General features: G+C 33.5%; 2 protein-coding genes across 2 annotated transcripts; one reads left to right on the forward strand and one right to left on the reverse strand.

Annotated features, from left to right (window-relative positions):
- The first annotated feature begins 3,237 nt into the window (after positions 1-3,237).
- Positions 3,238-7,712, forward strand: LOC114400802 (DNA-directed RNA polymerase III subunit RPC8-like). Its single transcript, XM_028363437.1, has 9 exons — positions 3,238-3,591; positions 3,735-3,850; positions 3,949-4,044; positions 4,611-4,698; positions 5,981-6,068; positions 6,160-6,198; positions 6,333-6,390; positions 6,469-6,558; positions 7,417-7,712. Exons 2-9 carry the CDS (start codon positions 3,740-3,742, stop codon positions 7,483-7,485), a joined length of 639 nt encoding a protein of 212 aa, XP_028219238.1. The 5' UTR covers positions 3,238-3,591; positions 3,735-3,739; the 3' UTR covers positions 7,486-7,712.
- Positions 7,713-15,922: 8,210 nt separating this feature from the next.
- Positions 15,923-19,439, reverse strand: LOC114400285. Its single transcript, XM_028362655.1, has 3 exons — positions 18,915-19,439; positions 18,368-18,771; positions 15,923-17,414 (listed from the first exon to the last, which is right to left on the reverse strand). Exons 1-3 carry the CDS (start codon positions 18,978-18,980, stop codon positions 16,172-16,174), a joined length of 1,713 nt encoding a protein of 570 aa, XP_028218456.1. The 5' UTR covers positions 18,981-19,439; the 3' UTR covers positions 15,923-16,171.
- Between the last annotated feature and the right edge of the window lie 725 nt (positions 19,440-20,164).

Consider the following 20,164-nt stretch of genomic DNA (forward strand, 5'->3'; position numbering starts at 1 on the left):
ACACAATTCTAATTGCTTCAGCTTTCAAGCAAGTGATGTTTTTTTGTCCAACATACAAGGAATTGAGTCTTTGGTTGCTTGTTTGTACAACTTGTATTAACTATTAAGGTGAAGTAATTTTGGGCTATTTAGATTTCACAAGCTCAAATGTTTGGGTTATCTTAGGTTTCCCTTTAACATACTTTTGCATAAGCAACTTCTTTGAAGTGCATTGAAATCCTATTAATAAGATTCCAACAGAAATCCAAACATATCATCCTATTTATATTTGAAAACTTTTATTTCAAAATAAGTTTAGGTAAACTAAAAAAAGTATTTTGTTTAAGAGTAAACTGAATTTTAATCAGCAATAGATATGCATTAGAAAGCGCTCAATGTATCACTCGTGTTTTACGTGAGTAACTCAAAAATGCGTTTGTTGAAGGTTGTGGTCTAACTTGAAGAGGAAGAGTAGTGGTAAAATTGTGTCATTTTGCTTCCCAACTTAATTTATAATAAAGTCATTTATTTTAAAATTTTTTCTATCACCTCTTTCATAACAAGTTAAAATATAAATGCTTACAATTTAACATTAATGCAAAGATTGGGAGAAAAGGAAAGAGATTGTCAACTCCTGAAAAACGACATAGATTGTGTCTTTAAGTCCACCACCCCGACGACGCATGTTATGTACATGCTGATGCCGATGTTGATTTAAACATTCACATAATCACATGACAATCAAGGTCTGCAAACTGTGATGGTTCTCAGTCAGACAAAACAATAGTCTTCCCTATAACCACATGGTTACCCTTAAATCCAAGTAATCATATTATCCATTCAACAAAGCACTAAGGCTCCGAATCTGAACTCTCTTGACCTTTCAAACTTGACAACATCCAATGATCATCCATTAGGATATGGTTCAACCAATTTTCCATATAACTTACCATTCTATTTTGAGACAAAAGTGGAAATGGTCTACTTATTTTAAGAGCAATCAGTGTCATCATACCAATCCTGGGGATGTTTTCTATTTTTCTTGATGGAAGGCAAATACGATGAGTTCAAATCAGATCTTGAATTTTGCTTTTTAAAATCCAATGCACTCGATTACCTTGTATCAATTTTTTTTTAATCATTAGAAATTGGACTTTTTAATCCAACCCAATTTTATTATATATTATATATATATATATATATATATAATTTAATTTTTTTAACTTGGAGTGAAACATGTTTAATATTAGACTAATAGTTAAAAAATATTTTTTTAGTTAAATATATTAAATCTCATATTATTAGATTCACTTCCCGACACATCAGATGATATAATTCCATTTGATCCAATTCAATCCTATTGATTCAGATTGAATTACAGACCCAACTAAACAAAGTACAATTTAAATAAAATCAAGTAAAATTGATTGGAGCAGATAAAAAGAAGTCACAAATTCAATCCATTGCAACCTTTGTCCACTCCTAGCGCCGTGAACCAATGACCCAACGGTCAATCGACATCGTTTCAATAATACAAAAATTGAAAAAATAATACTAATAAAAAACGAAATAGAAGCAGAATGGGAAAACCGAAAATGAAGTTTCGCAAAACGCAGCCAATAATGCAAGTTCGCAACCCTAACGCGAAGCTCGTCGTCGCCGGTGCTCCCTAGGCCGTCCCCATCTCCGTCACGCCAGAATCCAGACACAACATCGTGAACAGTGAGCAAATTTCAATTTGCTTTCATTCTGTATCATTGTTATGCACTGTGTTAATTTGGGTGTTTAACTCCCTGAGTTTTTCTCACAAAGCATCCGCGTATGGAGGGTCACTGGTTTTCAGGATGTCCATTGAACAGTGAACCCCAATTGTAGCTCTGAAGCCAGAACTCGGAGAGTTTTATGTTCTTGATTTCATCCCATTGATATAATGGGCATTGACTGGTTTGGCTATATTAACCATTATATAGCTAAGGTAACATCTTCCTTATGACATAAGTTCGTCTTAGATGGTGCTTCATTACTAGATTTGTAAAGTAATCCTGAATTGCTACAGATAATCGAGTGTGAAAATCAATGGCCACTCGTGGTTAATGGTTTATTGACGATAGTGAAATAATCTGTCATATAATTGTAGTGTTGTCATAATGTCATGTAATAATAATTATCATGCTAATGCGGATGTAATGAAACATGTTTCAAATGAAGGTAAGTTGAACTCAAAGTGATTGCTAGCCAGATTATTTTTTCCATTTATCTTGAGAAAAGCAATCCTCTTTCTTGGTTGTGAATGATGCTTGTCTTTTGAGTTACATGCATGCATCTAGCTTCTGTGGCTTCTTTTTTTTTTTTTTTTTTTTTAATCAAGAATGGAATAATACCAGTTTAGAGTTGAAATTGAAGTATTTGTTTTCCTAATGAGGAATGAGTTGTCGAAGACTTTGACAATGGCCAAAAGTGCATAGCACCAAATTGTGAAAATGAAAATCCAATTTTGAAGGCCTATAACAATTAACAAATGAGGAAGACGTAAGAGTTATGGCCTTGAATGTGAAGAATGAGCTTGTGGAAATTATGTTTATTTGTGTTGTCTTGTCATTTTTTAGTGCATGGTATTAAAGTTTAATAAATTTTACAAGTATCACATTTGTATATAGTGAATATTTTAATTTTTTTTAAATAGAGTCTATATCATAAGGTTGAATTAGTAATTCATTTGTTCGATCAAGGAATCTAGTAATTGAGTGATTTAGTTAAGTAGATAATTGACCCGACCTTTAAAGTTGTATTAGGATATATATCATGTATCAAAATGCCTATTTTTCTAGTAATGAATCGTAAAAACAAAAAACATAACACGCGCGCGTATATATATATATATATATATATATATATATATATATTTATAAACACTTTAGGAGCATCTTAACATAAAGAAATAAAAACTTGAATACATATTTTAATGTCAAATAATTTATTGTTGATGTAATATAAGATTTAAGAGTTAAGACAAATAAATATAGAAAGAAAAACAGCTACAAGACAAAAAAAAAAGTTAGGTTGAATGCAATTGAAATAAAAAAAATACTGTTAAACTTATTTTAAAATAAGAATGTCCAAGTCACATTTGATTCCAACTTTAAAAATTCAAGCGAGTTTTAGTAAAGAATAAAAAAAATAATCTGAATCATTATTATGTTTTAAAAAGGCACGTGAGGGAGGCTTACATAGTTTAAAAATCACGTGATCTCAATTTGTCCAACACTCGCAAGCCCAAACATTAGTATCCCCTTCACAGGAACCCTAAATCTGAAACTACCTTGATTCCGCTCTGCCACGACTGAGAAAATAGCGACGCGGAAACACGCTCGTCATCACGATCCTGCCATCCAGCGCGGCGTGTCCAGCGATTCCGCTCTCCGATGAGTCTGCGCAGGTTGAAGAATCGCGAGGCCAGCTGCCGGTGAAGAATCGCGCGATTTGTCTGGAAGTCGCGATTCATCCCCGATACAGAGATTCAACCACGATTCAGGAACAAAAACGAGACAACCTCCTATTCGTATCGGTAGCAGCTGGAATCGTATCGAATCGTGTGAATACGTATCGTGAATCGTACGATACTAGTTTTAGAACATTGCTTTGAAATGAACTTTCTGGTTCATATCCCCCTGCTGAAACCACATTTTTATGCACTGCAAAAGCAACTAATAGTTGTCTTACATTACTCAAGAATCGTACTCTGTAATTTGGTTCAGGTTCAATGTTCTATCTCAGTAAAATCGAACACGAATTGCCCCTGCCTCCTTCTCGTCTTGTTCTTCCTATTCGAGAAGCTATACACATGGAGCTTGAGAAGCTTTTCTTAGATAAGGTTTTTTGTTGCTACCATTTTTAGTTTCCATTGTGAACCATATTTTGTAATTGACTTAGTTTACTTGGCTTCAATTCGAGTTTCTGTAATCATGTCAGGTTATAGCAAACTTGGGCCTCTGCATTAGTGTCTATGATATCAGATCGATTGATGGTGGGTTTATCTTCCCTGGTGATGGGGCTCCAACCTATACGGTATGAATTCATGGGTTGGTTTTGGACTTCTTGTCCTACATTTTTACTTCTCTTGGTTTGATTTTTAACTTATTAGGAGAAAAATTGCCCTCCCAAAGTTTAATCCTTAAATTTTGATTAATGGGCACAAAAATGTTGATACACTATTGGGTTATCATGAGTTATTTTCAGTATATTGGAACCTGCAAAAGATTGTACTTTCTTAGCACCTCTTATTTACAATTTATGATGTATTAAAGTCATGTTTGGATAAACTTCTCACTAAATATTTATAGAAGAAAATGAGAAAGTAAATTGAATTAAACTTCTATAAGTTAAAATCAACTTATGCACTTCAACTTTTATAGAAGTTTCTCTCCTATCTTCTACAAAAGTTAAGGTGCATAAGTTGATTTTGAGTTATGGAAGAAGTTTGATTCATTATACTTTTTATTTTTTTCTCTTGTAAGTGCTTATTGAAAACTTAATCCAAACAGAACCTGAATCACTGTTTTTGGTTTGATGGCAGAAGTGATGATGTATGTGATTGTGTCTAAGCAATAACTAAATTCTAATATTTCTGGCAGGTTGTGTTCAATTTGATTATGTTTCGTCCATTTGAGAAGGAGATTATTACTGCAAGGCTTCTTTCATCTGATGCTGATGGCTTACGATGTATGTCTCTGTTTCAGCTACTTGATTGTTATTTTCTCGACATGCATAATTTAGTTCCTCAATAGTTCTCTGTTTTAAGATGCATATTGCTGGAGAAGAATCGTGTCTATGTGCATACTTCTGTTTCATATATCTGTTACATTTTACTCGCAGCACAATACTTAGATATAGATTAGACAAGGGAATCGTTTTAAAAAAAAAAAATTATAGTCTAGATACTTGCTTGAAAGTTGTTTTTGACCCGGTCTTATTGATACATGTAACATTCGTGGTACAGGACAGTATCAATTTAGCTTTAACCCATCTTGTTGACACAATATGGAATTTTCTTTCATGCTGTTTCTCTCATAGGTATCCAATTTCATTGTCTATTCTGAGGAATGTGGCTCTAAAAGTTTGATACTCTAGCAAAATAAAAATAGTGATTAGTCGCTTGTGCAACATCCTGTTAGTGAGTGAGAGATAGAAGGATGCATGGTGCAGGCTATTGGGTCCAAAATGTACTCCTCAGAAACATTTATTCCTACTTTTCAAATGGGGGGGGGGGGGGGGGGGGGGCTACCTAGATAGTGGTAACTTGCCATGAGATGCAACTCCCATGAGGCTTAGCGTGACACTTGGAGGCTTGGGAGCCTTGCAAATAAAGCGGATAAGAAGGAATGTTGAGCAACTCAGTTTCTAAGAGAGGATGAGAGGTCATGATTAAGGGATTCCTGATGAGCTCTCCAGTGAGACCAAGAGGATGTGAGGTAGGGAATTTCTTAACTACTTTCCTTTAGCAGAAAACGTTGTCTTCTTTGATTTTGAAATAAATATATGAATAAATGTGTGTGTTTGAATTCTGGAATTTTTTATGAAGTTGTGTTTTGGGTATGTCTGATTCTTGGAATCATGGAGAATAAGATTGAAATTGGTTTCCTTTAATTATTTTGTTATAACTTGGGACTCTCTTTATACTATAGTTTATCCGAACTAAATCCCACTAGTGGTTTGGGGTCGCAGCTCTGTGCTGCCATGCGTGATTAATTATGAATTTAATTAAAGCTCAAATTGTATTCTAAAAGAAATAAAGACACGAATAATATCACTTTGCATGTTGAGTTGTTACCAAAGCTAGTTTTGGTGTTTCCATATCCATAGTGTGACACTGACAACCTTTTATTTCCATCATGTAACACCACCATTCAATGTCTGCATCATCTGAAAAATTAACTGATTGTCAAATGTTGGAATTTTTTCAAGATAGCCCCTGCTTAGTAATTGCTGAATCTGTGGTTGGCAGTAACCATTGGATTCTATGATGATATTTATATTCCTGCAAGTCGTTTGCCCGACCCAAACCACTTTGTTGAGACTGAACCGAAAAAAAGGTGATGTTTCCACTGTCTACTTTTACTTTTTGGATTATCTTTGAACTTAATACAAACAATCTTTTATTATTATTTTTGTTGTTGAAAGCAGGGTATCCTCTGGCCAAGAGTCAACGGCTAATCCCTCAAGGTACTAAAATCTATTTAAGGAGCTAACTTCTTCCTACAGATTTTATTTCATACAATCTTTTATTATTTTTATGTAATGTGTGTATCATTAAGTATGATCAACAGTATGCTTGTTTGCTGTTACTAAAATCACAGCAAGAAAGGCATGTGGTATTGGGATTATGATGAACAAGAATATCCTATTACTGATGTGGTTAGCCTCCTTTCCTTTTTTGTTAACTGTATGATTGGAAAACAAAGAGTATGCTTAATTTGGTTACCAATGTGGCAGATCAAATTCCGAGTTACTAATGTGAGTTATCCCCAAATTCCAGTTGAACAACCAAAAGAATCAAAGCCATTTGCCCCTATGTTGGTCTCTGTAAGTATTTTGTTGCTCACCTCACCATTGTTTGCCTCCTACTTTCATTACCTTGGTTCATGCATTTTTGTGGATACTTTAAACTACACGAGAAAGATGAGATATATGGCCAAACTGTACTACATACTGAAAGAGTTAAAGTATTTATTATAGTAGTGTTATAAAAGAAAAAACATTTAGATGGGATGTTTATTATGGCTTTTCGGATGGGATGTTTATTATAATTATAATCTTGGTTTAATCAATTTTTTTACTTTTATTTTGATGTTGTATTTAGGATGGTTTATTTTGTTTGTGATTTTAATAATTTGATTTAGATGGCTTTTGCAGCTTCATATATAACAAAAGTTTGTTATTGCTTATTATGTATCGTTCGTTTTGTTCCTTGATGCATAATTGATGATGAATTGTAAACTATTTTCTTTAATTTTTGTTCGAGTTTTTCCTTGGAGGTGCAAACATCTTGTTTTGCGGGGCATCTGTCTTGGTGGAGGATCATATACCTAAGTCTTTTAAGATTTCTTTTCACATTGCTTCCTTTATTATTTATCCCCATGCTTCTATATCTTCTACCTTAGTTTTTTCTGCTATATTCATCATATTATATTATTATTGCTAACACTTTTATTATGCATCACATAACTCTTGATCATTCATTAAAATCCTTGCAACATAAAAATAGCTGATTCCCTTAGGATTCAATTATAGCAACTATATTTGAACTTCTGGGCATATACGAATTGTTTTGGGAAGATGGGTTGAAACCCTATTTAAGAAGCATTATTAAAATAAATGGTCGTGACTAACTAGCATTGCACGTTAATGGAGTAGTGACTTATCATGATGTCTATTTTGTAGGGAGCGATAGATGATGATGGTCTAGGCCCTATTTCTTGGTGGTTTGGAGATGAGGATGAGGACGAGTAAATGAGTCCAAAAATGGTCGGATAGAAGATATTTCGGATGCTTTCTGCATGATTTTTAATTTAACAACTCAAGTTACAACTCGACAACAGTATACTTTTGTTAAATTCCTTTGCTTCATAAAGTATTTAATTCAATGAAATCATTGTTTTGCCTTTTAATTTCAGCGTCCTGAATACCCACGTACAGGAAGAGTAAAAGTGTTTGTACATAAGCTTTTGGGATCCATATTTTAACAAGTCTTCATATTCATATATATATATATATATATATATATATATAAATGGTACCTAACAGTTCCTAAATATTGATATGGCATTTATTATATTTTTCACGGATAAATTGATCATTTAGTTCTGATACACGACACGAATTTATAGATTAGTCCCTAAATAATTTTTTTTTATGTCCATATAAAATTAACATTATAATTTTGTTCTTCCTATTTGGGTCCGTTGCAACGTTAAAATGAATGTTAATATGTAGGGCAGTATTATTAAAATTGATCGGCTAATCGATAATTGGATCAGTTTTTATAACACTAATGTAATGATGGATCCAAAATTCTTATTAGGGGCTGGTATTTTTTGTTTTGTTTTGCAAATACAAATTTGCAGTGATTTTAGACATAGAACTAAAATTTATTTTATTTAAGAAAATGAAAAGAAATTCTTAAATGTTTTTTTCTCAAACCTATCTTCTTTGAAAAATAACCTTATCCGAGACACGGTTGATATTAAATGCGGACACTTTCAATGAAAATTTGAGTCTAAACATGTCTTAATTTATTTTAAAAGATTATTGTTAAAAACTTTATATTATCTTGCAAGCACAACAACATCTAAATAGCACTCAACAATAGTTTCATAATAAAATTAAAATAAAAACAAACTCAACTGAATTGATACATAATAATGATAATTTAAAATCATTATAATAAATGATATATATATATATATATATATATATATATATTATATCTCCTCTAACATATAAGTGATGAAATGATTTTTACATCTTAGTTCTCATAAAATTAATATTACATTTTTAGTTTCTATAAAATTAAAAATGCATCCTATAAAAAAAAAGAGAAAAATGCTACGTGTAAAGATACTTTACATAGACCATCAATCATATTTTTACAAATTGTCACATCGCTCGTATTGTTTTAATTGAATAAAAATGGTAAAATCCTGAATTCTGTAACAATACTCACGACGTTCGTTCGCCCTTTCCACTTGCGTGTGCACGACCGCACCTCTACCTCCTATTCTCTTCCTGTCCCTTATCCAATTCTTAAATAAGTTTGAATATCAAACTATGTTTAACAGTCATAAAATTATCTCAAATACTTATTGCAAAATTCAAGAGACAGAGTGAATTAAAACTTTAAAGTTTCAATTCCATGACAAGATTAGTACACAAATAATACTAAATCTTCTGCCTACACCTTTTTTTTTCTTTCGCTTGAATATCTTGAAAAGTGATATACGGAAGTGCAGAGGCCAATGGCAGCATCCGAAAAAGCGGAGAAAGCGAGGTTTTTTTTTTTTTTTACTATTTTCAATTAATTAATAATAAAAATGATGTGGCAATTTATGGGAATATAATTCGTTGCCTTTGTAAAGGATCTTTACACTAACAGTGTATGATATGAGTATTTTTCTCTAGAAAAAATTAACACTGCATTTTAGTTCTTGTATGTATATTATATTATTATTATTTGATTTGATTTGCTTTGCTTATTGTTAATCATATTCTCTTTATTTATAGGTGTCATTTTTCAAAATGAAAATGTTTTAATATGATATTGATTTAATCACATATGTATATGCAAATTTTGAAAGGTGGTTACTATTTTCTACTTTCTAGTGTGAGAAGAAAACATTCTAACTCATTACAGGAGAAAACCATCCCCTTTTCTCGTGAAAAACATACCATTTATAGAAAAAAAATGTGTAGATTATTGATAACAAAATTATAAAATTTCATGGAGAATCAGACACACAAAAAAATTCATGGAGAATCATTTAGAATTTATTGTGTTTTTGTACATGATAAATCAAGCCATTTTTACACTCCAAAGTATATTTGAAGCTAAAACGTATGAAAATATTTTAAATTTTTATTTAATGTTAAAAATTTATATTTGATAACGCGAACGTGGAAGACAATTTTCAAACATAATGATTGTTTACATAACGATACTTTAATTCTACTGAAGATTAACTTTTTAAATCAAAATCAATAATTTTAATAATTTTTTAATTAATTTTTATTATTTGGCATTGCCTTTGCATCTAAGTAAACCTCTGATAACAGTTTTTTTTAAGTGCAATCATCATTTTACAAAACACGAAATCCAAAATATAAATGCCACTTTGTTTTTTTTTATTATTCGGGTAAATATTCATTTTTGTTCCTAAACGTGTATAGTACTAACAAATGCGATAAATTCATCCACCCATTAACTTCAATCTGCTAGTGCTGATGAAAGAATCTATGTAATGTAAAGGGACAAAAAGGTCACAAAAATGACTACCAACAAGATTGCTGAATAAATTGAATCAAAATATCAATAATTTTCTATTAAATTAAAATATTAGTAAGTTTCTATTGGATCAAAATGTTTATTATTATATTTGTTCTAACTTATTTTTGTTTTCCTATTTTTTTATGTATTTATTATAATGTTATGCTTACAACAATAAAAAAAAATGAAGATTAAATTATATTTTACCCTTAAATAAAATAAAATTTGAGATCTAACAAATTAGTTTAATAGAAACTTAATGGCATTTTGATCCAATAGAAACTTACTGACATCTTAATCCAATCCATTCAACAACTAAATTGCCAATCATTTTGTCACATTTTTGTCACATAAGCTATTTCATTAACGGTAATGGACGAAAGTTAACGCATGAATGAATTTGTCATGCACTATTTTTATTTTCAGAGACTAAAATTTGAATTTTTATCTTTTAAGAATAAATTTATTAACGCTTTACACATTAAAAAATAAAAATATCTATTTATCCTTATTATTCATTATTCATTGATACTTCTAATGTTGCTTTGCTTTATCATTATTCTGTCGTGGATAAACCTATCCTATGCTTGGAACGAGAGAAATAGTGAAAAGGAAAGAAAAAAAATTTAAAATTTAAATTGGAAGAAAAGTAAAAAGAAAAAATTATGACTTTTATTTTCATAAGTTATTTTTTTCTTTTTTTCACTTTCTCTTAATTAAAAAAAATGTATTTTATTTGTTGTTTTTATTTTCTTTCTTTCCTACCATTACTAGAAATGCTACAAGCTAAACTAGCAAACTAGTAACTAGTTAATTATATATAAATGAAATACTTTACCATTTTTATTTATTTATTATATAAAACATTGTATACATATTCCATTCCATTATTATAGATATACATTAAAGAGTGCTGTTAAAATGACAACCTAACCTTTTATAGCGTCAGTGCTCTATCGTGCTCATTTCCCTGGGTCATGGCAAAAAAAAAAAAGACACTTTCGTGGAGCCAAAAAATAATAATATGATGAACTAGCCAACATTTTCATTTTCATTTTTCAAATACCACTAACGAAAAACGAAAAGATAAACATCTGAATTTATTTGTAAAGGATAGTGAAAATATTTTAATTTATAAATAAAATAATATATTTATATTATACATTTGTATAATTTTCTGTATAGGAAAAAAATAGAGTTACGATAAAAGAATAAAAAAACACTTATGTAAATAGTATAACTCACACTTAAACATTTTACTATGATTTAGCTATCGACCTATAAATTTTTAAACCCGTCGTAAGAAAATTCTCTTATTTAATTTTAACTTTTTTTGTGTAAATTCTTATTTAATTTTAACTAAAAATATATATTTATAATTCTATTAAACTTTATTTCACCGCTAAAATAAATGAAAAATTAATGAATACATTTTTCAGTTATAGAAAAATTATAATTACCTTCAATAAATAGTTGTATTAATAATCAATTATATGTTGGAAATAATTATTTAAATGAAGTAAGCATGCTCGTCTTATTTGATGTCAGTTTCCTTAATGGTAGCAATTATTATAAATTTATGCAATTCAAGGATTCAACTTTCTTATTTGGTGCAAAGGAAATTAAACCAAAAATAAAATATAGAAGAGGTATACTTGTTTCACTTTCATCTGATTCTTAACGGGGACAAAAGGCTTTGGCTTCATGTTAAGTTTCAACTTGTGGGATCACAAAGCCTATAATTGTACGACTACTTTTTTGTTCATACCTAAAAATTTCAAGTGGAAACGCCAGCAATCAACCAAACTATAGTACAAAGGCGTACTCAACTTACTGCATACGACTTTTTAAGGCACATATATATAGAAATTTAGAAAAGCTTTCAATTGCCTACTTTATCTTCCCATTCCCACCATCTAATTTATATGGTACTCTTACTCTACACAATTATGATGTTCATGCATGGCCCATACTCTTTTCCGTGGACTTTCAAGTTCAGGCGCATCACAAATTACGTTCACATTGAAATCACATTACAATGCGTAACACCATATCCATAACGTTTGCAATAGCTAATATAGATAGACGATTAGGCCTATGAAGCAATATTGGACAATGGCCATATCAGAAATCAGATTCCATAGCATTGGTTATTTTCAGAACCATTCCTTAAACGAGTAATGTGTTTTTCAAAAGTCGTTATCATTATTGATATTTAATATTAAGGTAGAAAATTTAATTGACTAGTTTACATATAGTGACATAAAAACCATTCTAGATGAGTTGTAAAGGTTGCTTGCTGCTGCAGACTCAGATCTCTAAAACGTTTCATTCATTTTTTAGCTCATAATGAAATTCGACTCCCCATGTCCCAAACAATAAGATAAAAACAATTCTTTTTGTACCTTTTCTTTTGTAATTATCTGCATTGCATTATAGAACTAATGAATTAAAATAAGTAATGTGAAAACTTTTGTCAGATATTTCATCCAGCGCATTGTGCCACCAAGGTTTGACAGAGAGCCAAGAGAAAACCCTCTATAGTCCATCATTGTTTGGATGGAGAAGCCACATGATAATAGCATATGGTAACACTAACATTATAACTTATAAGTGGGCATGACTTCCCCTATTGTCCCCTACATTCAAACATGAAGGGTTATTTTTTCCCTCCCACAACACCTCTTAGATATGTTTCTACCCCAATTTTGCTAAAACATTTGTTTATAAGTATTACTAAATGTATTTCACAAAAAAAAAAGTATTACTAAATGTCTTCCTCTTGGTCAAGTCCCCTCAAAGTATTTAAAGGAGAAATTCTTAAAACTTTAGATTCATTATTCATTTTAATTTATACAATCTAAAAACAATGTACAAAAAAAAAAATAGTGGCGTCATTCCACGAGGTGGAATTAATGCATGTAGTTAATATATATGATCCTAGACTCCCTAGTTAGTCTATAGATTTAACAAGAATATATAAGACTAAACTAACACACAAACACTCGCGAGTACAGAGAGGATCCGAGAGTGCCACACTCACACACATACACAAAAGGGGGGAGAAAAGTCTTACGCAGATGCCCTCAAGACTCTGACCACAGAATAAAGGAACTAAAGAAATTGAGCCCTCGTGAGAAGCAACTTTTCTTTCGCCTCAAGAAATTGAATTATGCTTTCAATACGAATATGAAAGGTTAATGAAAAGAATAAAATAATATTCTGTCAGAGGAGTAGTTCCAGATCACTAATTTGCCAATGGTGCTAGGTGGAAGAATTTTGTTGTTTACATTAATAATGGAGATGTGCGAGGCATGTTTTCCTCTTTTCCACCAATGGGATTCAATGTGCAATTCTAGCTTATAAATCAGAGAAATTCTATTTATACAAAAAAAAATATACAACTTTTTGTTTTTGAATAAGTGAGAAATAAGGAATCAGAAAAGCATGAAATAAAATTGGTGGTATATAATAAAGAGAAATAAAAAAAGTAAATATTGCATAAATTGTATAAGTTATTATGTGAATACAATATCTTTATAAATAAATGCACGTTTTACTCTCCATTCTATGCAAAAAAAGGAAATCCGTTCAGAGCAATCAAAAACTTCAAAATAGTACAGTATTAGCTGTGAAGCGTTGCGAAGTATACAATACATCCAGCTATATATTAATTTCATGTTTCAAAAAATCAACCAAACTCACATTTTAATCCCCACTGCTGGCCCCATTATTTAAATGTTTGCTTCGAGTGAGTTGGGAAGCACATTTTAGTGCAGATAGCTAACACGATGGAAGGTGGGAAGTTATTATTTAACATGTGCACAACTTAAATTTGCATCCTCTAGTGGCAAAGAAGTGCATAATTGCTTAATTACTAATTCCCTTTTCTCCTCGATGAAGGCTTTCAGAGTTAGATTCTTCTTATTGAAGACAAGATGTAAGAACATTCATAAAATATACTAAATTACTAATGCTAATTAACCAATTATTTGGTGAATCAATACAGAATTGGACGATTGTGGATGATTCGAAGACTCAAGGCATATTGATAAATATCAAATCATTTACAGCACAGTTTTTGTGGTTTAAGGGTGAAAAGAATGTAAACATAATCATAGAATAAGGTGGAAAAATAAAGTGGCGCTCTTCAAGGAAAAGGGGCGACAAATCTTTTTCTTTTAGTTGTTTATTTATTCTTGCTAAGGAAAAAAAGGCATCAAATCACTTGCAAGCAAGGAAAGGAAGAAAATTTCCGGTCTCCCCGGTAAAGATCAATGAGACTATTGAATACTTGTGGCTCTTTTCTTTAGGAAGCTTCTAAATTAGGAAGCAATGAAACGAAGGAACAGGAAAAAAAAAAAAAAAAGGTACTAAGAGATGGCCATGGCCGTCACATAAATCGCTAACAAAAAATGGTTAAAAATTTACATGAACCATATGTTGGTAGTCTTTCACATATATAGTGGGAAACGGGACCAATATATATTTGCATTCATATTCATAATTCAACATTCAATCTACCCGTTGAACACCCCCCCCCCCCCCCAAAAAAAAAAAAAATTAAGCTACACCCTCTAATACTCTCGTGTTTTGGAAATTCTAAACGCATGTAGTTTTTTTTTTCCTCCTTTGACAGAAGGATTTTGACCTATTGTTTTGTATATTATTTGAAGAATGAAAGATCTACTATAAGATTTTTTATTTTTTTTTTCTAATCTCACGTTTTAAGTTGCTTTCACATTTTGGATTCAAATCAGAGCATCTAGTCAGCCGGCGCATTCAAAACTCTTTTTTTTAATCTGGCAACAGTTGTATCAATCGTCCAAAGTGACAGCCAGGGAGTCACTGTAGAAACACAATAATGCATATTTTCGTGGGAGCAGAATTTCACAGGCTTTTTCATGAATCAGAAGCCACGCCTCAAATCATGTACCATTATTACTCTTGGGAGGTTGAAACCCACATTCATTTCACACCATCACCCTTCTTAATATTGTTCCAAGATCTAACTGAATAAATTTGCTTTGTTCTCTTTTATTACACTCTCTTTTACAGGACAGGTGGTACCAAATGCAACGACACCACCAACCTCCTCAATACCTAGCTCTCACACACTTGGGTTGGTTTTATAAGAAACATATAGCAACTTACTCAACCAAAAAAAAAAAAGTAGTACGGAACATATGTACAAAGCAAATAAAGTTAATGACATTTTCTATCTAATCCCTTTGTTTTCTTGTATCGAGTGCAGATTAGACACCCCCCCTGCTCTTTTGTTGTATCTGAATGTGTATTAGACCAGAAGGAGAAGCAAAGAAAAATCTGACAACTCTTTTTTTTCCCTGTTCACTTCAAAACTGTGTCCACCACTACAATATGACCACGTTCACATACCTCAAAGTTATGCTCCATGACATGGAGCCTCACATCAATAACAAGTGATTCTTCAAACTGTGCTTTTACCCCCCTTCCCTGCTCAACTGCTAGGTCATAAAAAAGAACAACCCATTGCTAAGAAGAATAACCAAACAAAAAGGCATAAAATTTTGATACAACCAAAAACTCAGGCTCAGCAAAATTTTTGGTAGATACGAAAATGAATAAAATTTAATGCAATGTCAGTTTTCCCTGATAGATCAGCCTGAGAAAAATAGAAAGCTAGCAGATAAAGACAACGGAAAAAAGGAAATCAGTTTCAGACTTTCAGTTACTGTTCCACGCTACTGGCACGGCAACAAATAGTAAAAGCCTCTATTTTGCACTACCTAACAAAACACACAAGCATATTAGTATCTTTTCCCATGTCCATTAGAAGCACAAGATCACCGCTAAACCAAAATCGACATCACTTATATACGAAATTAAAGAGGCATTGAGAGGAAAGATCTAAGCAAGGCAGACCCAAAATACAAAAGTAGAGTCTTCATTCAGTACTGATAATCTGTACATCTGATAGAGAGATAAAAATAAAAAGATGGCTAATGAAAGATAAAAAGGAAAAGGTGACAAAATTTTCCGGCAGTCTAAAATATTTTTTCTTTGCATAATTTTGTACAACAAAAGTGAACGAACGAACCAGAGATTCCCTCTGCCGGTACCATCTCCAACAGCCCCCCCACCAAACATTTCCATTTCCGACCAACTTCGATTCAATCAACAGCTCAACGCTTCATACTTCACCGGCATGGACCGGTTAAACCCCGCCTGAGAAAGCAAGTTCCCCACCACCGTAAGATCGCGGCAGAAAACACCCTGAAACACCGCCGGATTCACAGTAGAAGAAGACACCATAGACCTATTTTGAGTATTATTAGTATTAGTATTCTCCACGCTGCTCCTATTACTCTCAACGACCTTATTCAGCTCAGCAGCTTCATTGGCTTTCTCTTTCTGTGCTTGAATAGCTTGCAAAGCAGCCTTCTTTCTCTGCTTCTCAGCAGCTTCCTCATCCATAATGTTACCCATGACATTAGTGTAACCCTTCTGAACCAATCTATATAACAACAACGACGACATCTTCACCCTCTCTTTAACAGACTCAACATCACGCTCATCCGCAAGCTCGCACCTTTCGATGAACCCAGTTGCCTTATCAGGCTTGTGCCGCAAGGAAAGCAACAAGTGTGCCCTCTCCAACTCCGACCGGGAACATCCTCGTCGGACACCAATCAAAGCATAGTAATCCACATTCCCGGTTTCACCAGAAGCCAACCTCTGTTTAAGTTCCTGAATTTTAATAGTGAGGGCGCAGAGTTTCCCTGGAATTTCTCTGTATCGCACGTTGTGGCGCTTCCACGCAGGACCTGGAAGCTTGCGATCACGCAAGATTGAGTTGTAGAGAAGCTTCAAGTGTTCGAGGTCGTGAAGAGAATCTGGTAAACAGCGAATTGTTTCGAAGAGTGAAGCTCTGGTTTCGAGTGCTTGGATGCAAGTGGGGTCTAATGCGAGCGTACGGTTGCAATCGGCGATTGATTCTGCGATTCTGCCGGCGGAACGGTGCGCGGAGGCGCGGTGCATGTAGCACTCAGCGAGGAAGCTCTGCGGCGCGCTGCGGCGGCCGTCGACGATTTTGGAGAAGTGGCGGACGGCCTCCGAGTAGAGTCCAGCGTCGAGGGCGGCGAGTGCAGCGGCGCGGCGGCGGAGGAGGAACTTTATGTGGCCGAGGAGTTGGGCCACGCTCTCGGAGTCTGCGAGAAGGGTTCGCGGCGGAGTTGAGGGTGGCGCGTTTGTGGAATCGCCGGAGAAGGGTATATTGGTAACACAAAAGCTGTCTTCCGACCAGCACACACTCTCGCGCCGGAATGCGGCGCTTGCAATGCGTTTCCCCGTTTGAAGAAGAACCATTGCATCCTCCATTAGGCCTAGGTGGCAGCATGCTTCACCCAACACCAAGTATCTGTATGTTTGAAAATTCCACACACAATTAATTAAACAATAGTAGTAATATACAACTGTATTGCTCAATTAAAATTTAATTATTATAAGTATGCCTTATTATAGCATATGTTTCAACATTTGATTTTTCTAATCTAACTATATTACCTGTCAAATCGTTTTATTTAAAGCATTTATTAGATGCATAAACTTGTCACCAAAGTAAAGGGGAATAGAGTGTGATGAAAAAGATAAAAAGATGGGAGAGCATTAACAATGTGATAGGTCTACCAAACATATGAAATTTAAGCCAAATGTTACAGGCCAACTCAGATTACATTTTGTTCTTTTTGAGTATGAAAATATGGTAACAAGAAATTGTTTCTTTTAATTTTGAAATATAGTATAGAAATTTGTATATGTAACGTAAAAAATGAAAAAAATAAAAATAAAGGAGTGATAGATACTGTTTCTTAACGGCAACTGCATTTATTTTGTTTTTCTCTTAAAGCCAGAAGGGGGTTATGCTTTTTGGGATAAAAACAAAACAAAGAAAACCAGCGTACAATGGACATGTGTCTGATGGAAGGAAAAGAATGGTAAATGTACCACGGTAAAAGGAACCGTGACAGTAAACATTTAGTACTCTTTTTTATTGTGCATTGAATTAGAGTGAGTTCTTTTTTGGAATAAAAGGAGCTGGAAAGCACTTGCGTGTGTAGGTGGCAGGACAGGAGCATTTACTGAAACCCATTTGAGTAGTTACTTCGATCTGATCTCAAACGTAAATAAAAGTCATTAAAGAAAAAATGTTGAACCACCCGAAAACGAAGAAAAATTCCATTTTTAAAACCCCATAAATAAATAATAAATAAACGAGAGACAGATAGCACGGCAAAGCAAAACCAATGAAACAGAATAATGGGAGAATGTCAGTGAGAGAGAAAGAAAATAAAAATAAAAATTTCAAATTACCTCCATTGCCCTTCCTTGTCGCAAGTTTTACATAGTCCTGCCATGACCTTCTTCTTGAGGTCAGACACAGAGAAGCACTTGAAACTATGATCCCTCACCGGAGACTCCGAGGAAGAAGAGAGAAGCTTCACTCCCTCCCTCGAAAGTTGCTGAGAGCTGTCAGAAGAAGACGATGATGAGTCATCGTTTCCCATTCTCAGGCTCGGAATGTAGTCCTGAAGCATATCAGCAACCTCCTTGAACCGCCGCAAATAGAGCAACGCCCTTGCTCTCAACTCAAGCGCTTGGTCAAACCTCGGAGAAATCGCCAGAGCCGCATCTAGAAGGTTCAGAGCCGAAGCTATCTCGCTCTGATCTTGCGTCGCTATTAAGCTCCTTGCATCCTTAATGTATTTCTCAACAATCTTCAAAACACAAACAAAACAAAACAAAAAATGCGTGTTTATATCATTCTAAACATTTCCAAATAAAACACAAAACATGATTTGTATGATGCAACACAAAACATCATTTGATTACTGTAAAATAAAAGGGTGTGATACCTTACCTTTCGGTTGGTAAGCCACCAGTGTTTCTTTTCTGTGGCAGATAGAGTGTGAGTAGTAACCGCCATTTTTTATGTTCAATCTTGGACCATAAAATTGATCAAACACGGGGTTGATTTCTATTCTCGCTCCCTTCTTATTCTTCTTCTCCCTCCTCCCTCCTAATCAAAACAGGCACAGAAATTCTTTATGTGCTCTAATAATAAAGGGGGAGGAATATATAGGGGGAGGTAGAGAGAAGAGAAAGAGTTTTTTTTTTTTCTGAGAGAAAGAATACGGCAACGGAATAGAGAGGAAGAACAAGTGAAGGATTATATGGGTGTTTAGTATGTGGATTTCGTGTAAATGTAGCTATAAGGTGAAACACAGGGAAGGGGAAAAAAAAAAAAAAGCCTTGAAATTAAAATTTGACAGCTTTGACCCTCCTGGGAAAGCTTTCATCCTTCTAATTCATAGCTGGCAATGGCAACACACCCCAGATTCTCTCTCACAAACAACCTATATGTATGGCCTTTTAGGTCTATGGCCCTAATAATAAGCTACTACTAATATTTATGATTTGGTACCTGGCTCAGCCGGTGAGTGCATGATTCTAACTGGGTATACCCGGTCACCCATCACGGGTCCTCGGTTTCAAGTTTCAACCACCCACAAAAGATAACTCCACTCCAGCCAAGCGTAATGCCACAAAAGTAAGCAAAGCTTGCAAGAGGATCCGTTTCTTATTTATTTTTCCAAGCCAACTAACTAATTCACGGATTTACCCTTGTATACGTTGACCCTTTATTTCCATGATCCCTCATTTTTTTTTTATATTTCTTTTCTAGTTTTATTTAATACTACAGCAATTCTTCTAATAAAAATACAATCGCCCTTTTTCTTTTATCTTTTTTTTCTGTCTCTTTTCCATAACTCAGCCATGATTGACTCAATGAGAATTGTGAAGAAATAGTAGCTCCACATGTGAGCTTGGATTAGAATCAATTCAATGGATGAAATAAATTAAAACCCTGTAAATTTCTCCCTCGCTGTAAAATAAACCGTGATCATGGGGGGTCTTTAGCCTTTAGACATTCTGTGTGTCACAAAAGGCAGTACATAACATAAATAATGACCAATCAACGATTCATTTTGACACTAAACACACCTTTTTCTCTTCTTTGCTATTGAATATGATCATTCTTGATTTGTAACTTTTCAAGTTGCAATTATCACAGTGATCGAGACAGGCCATCCATAATTTGGCCATTAC

The sequence above is a fragment of the Glycine soja genome, chromosome 19, assembly GCF_004193775.1.
Source record: "Glycine soja cultivar W05 chromosome 19, ASM419377v2, whole genome shotgun sequence".
In the NCBI taxonomy this organism is placed as follows: Eukaryota; Viridiplantae; Streptophyta; class Magnoliopsida; order Fabales; family Fabaceae; genus Glycine; species Glycine soja.

Bases quoted from the DNA above. Each gene is read 5' to 3' on its own strand.
- LOC114400802 (XM_028363437.1), top strand. From the start codon at position 3,740: ATGTTCTATCTCAGTAAAATCGAACACGAATTGCCCCTGCCTCCTTCT. The intron at 4,699-5,980 runs GTATGTCTCTGT...TGTGGTTGGCAG, and splicing joins TGATGCTGATGGCTTACGAT to TAACCATTGGATTCTATGAT. The intron at 6,069-6,159 runs GTGATGTTTCCA...TGTTGAAAGCAG, and splicing joins GAGACTGAACCGAAAAAAAG to GGTATCCTCTGGCCAAGAGT.
- LOC114400285 (XM_028362655.1), bottom strand. From the start codon at position 18,980: ATGGCGGTTACTACTCACACTCTATCTGCCACAGAAAAGAAACACTGG. The intron at 18,772-18,914 runs GTAAGGTATCAC...TGTGTTTTGAAG, and splicing joins GGTGGCTTACCAACCGAAAG to ATTGTTGAGAAATACATTAA. The intron at 17,415-18,367 runs GTAATTTGAAAT...TCAAACATACAG, and splicing joins GACAAGGAAGGGCAATGGAG to ATACTTGGTGTTGGGTGAAG.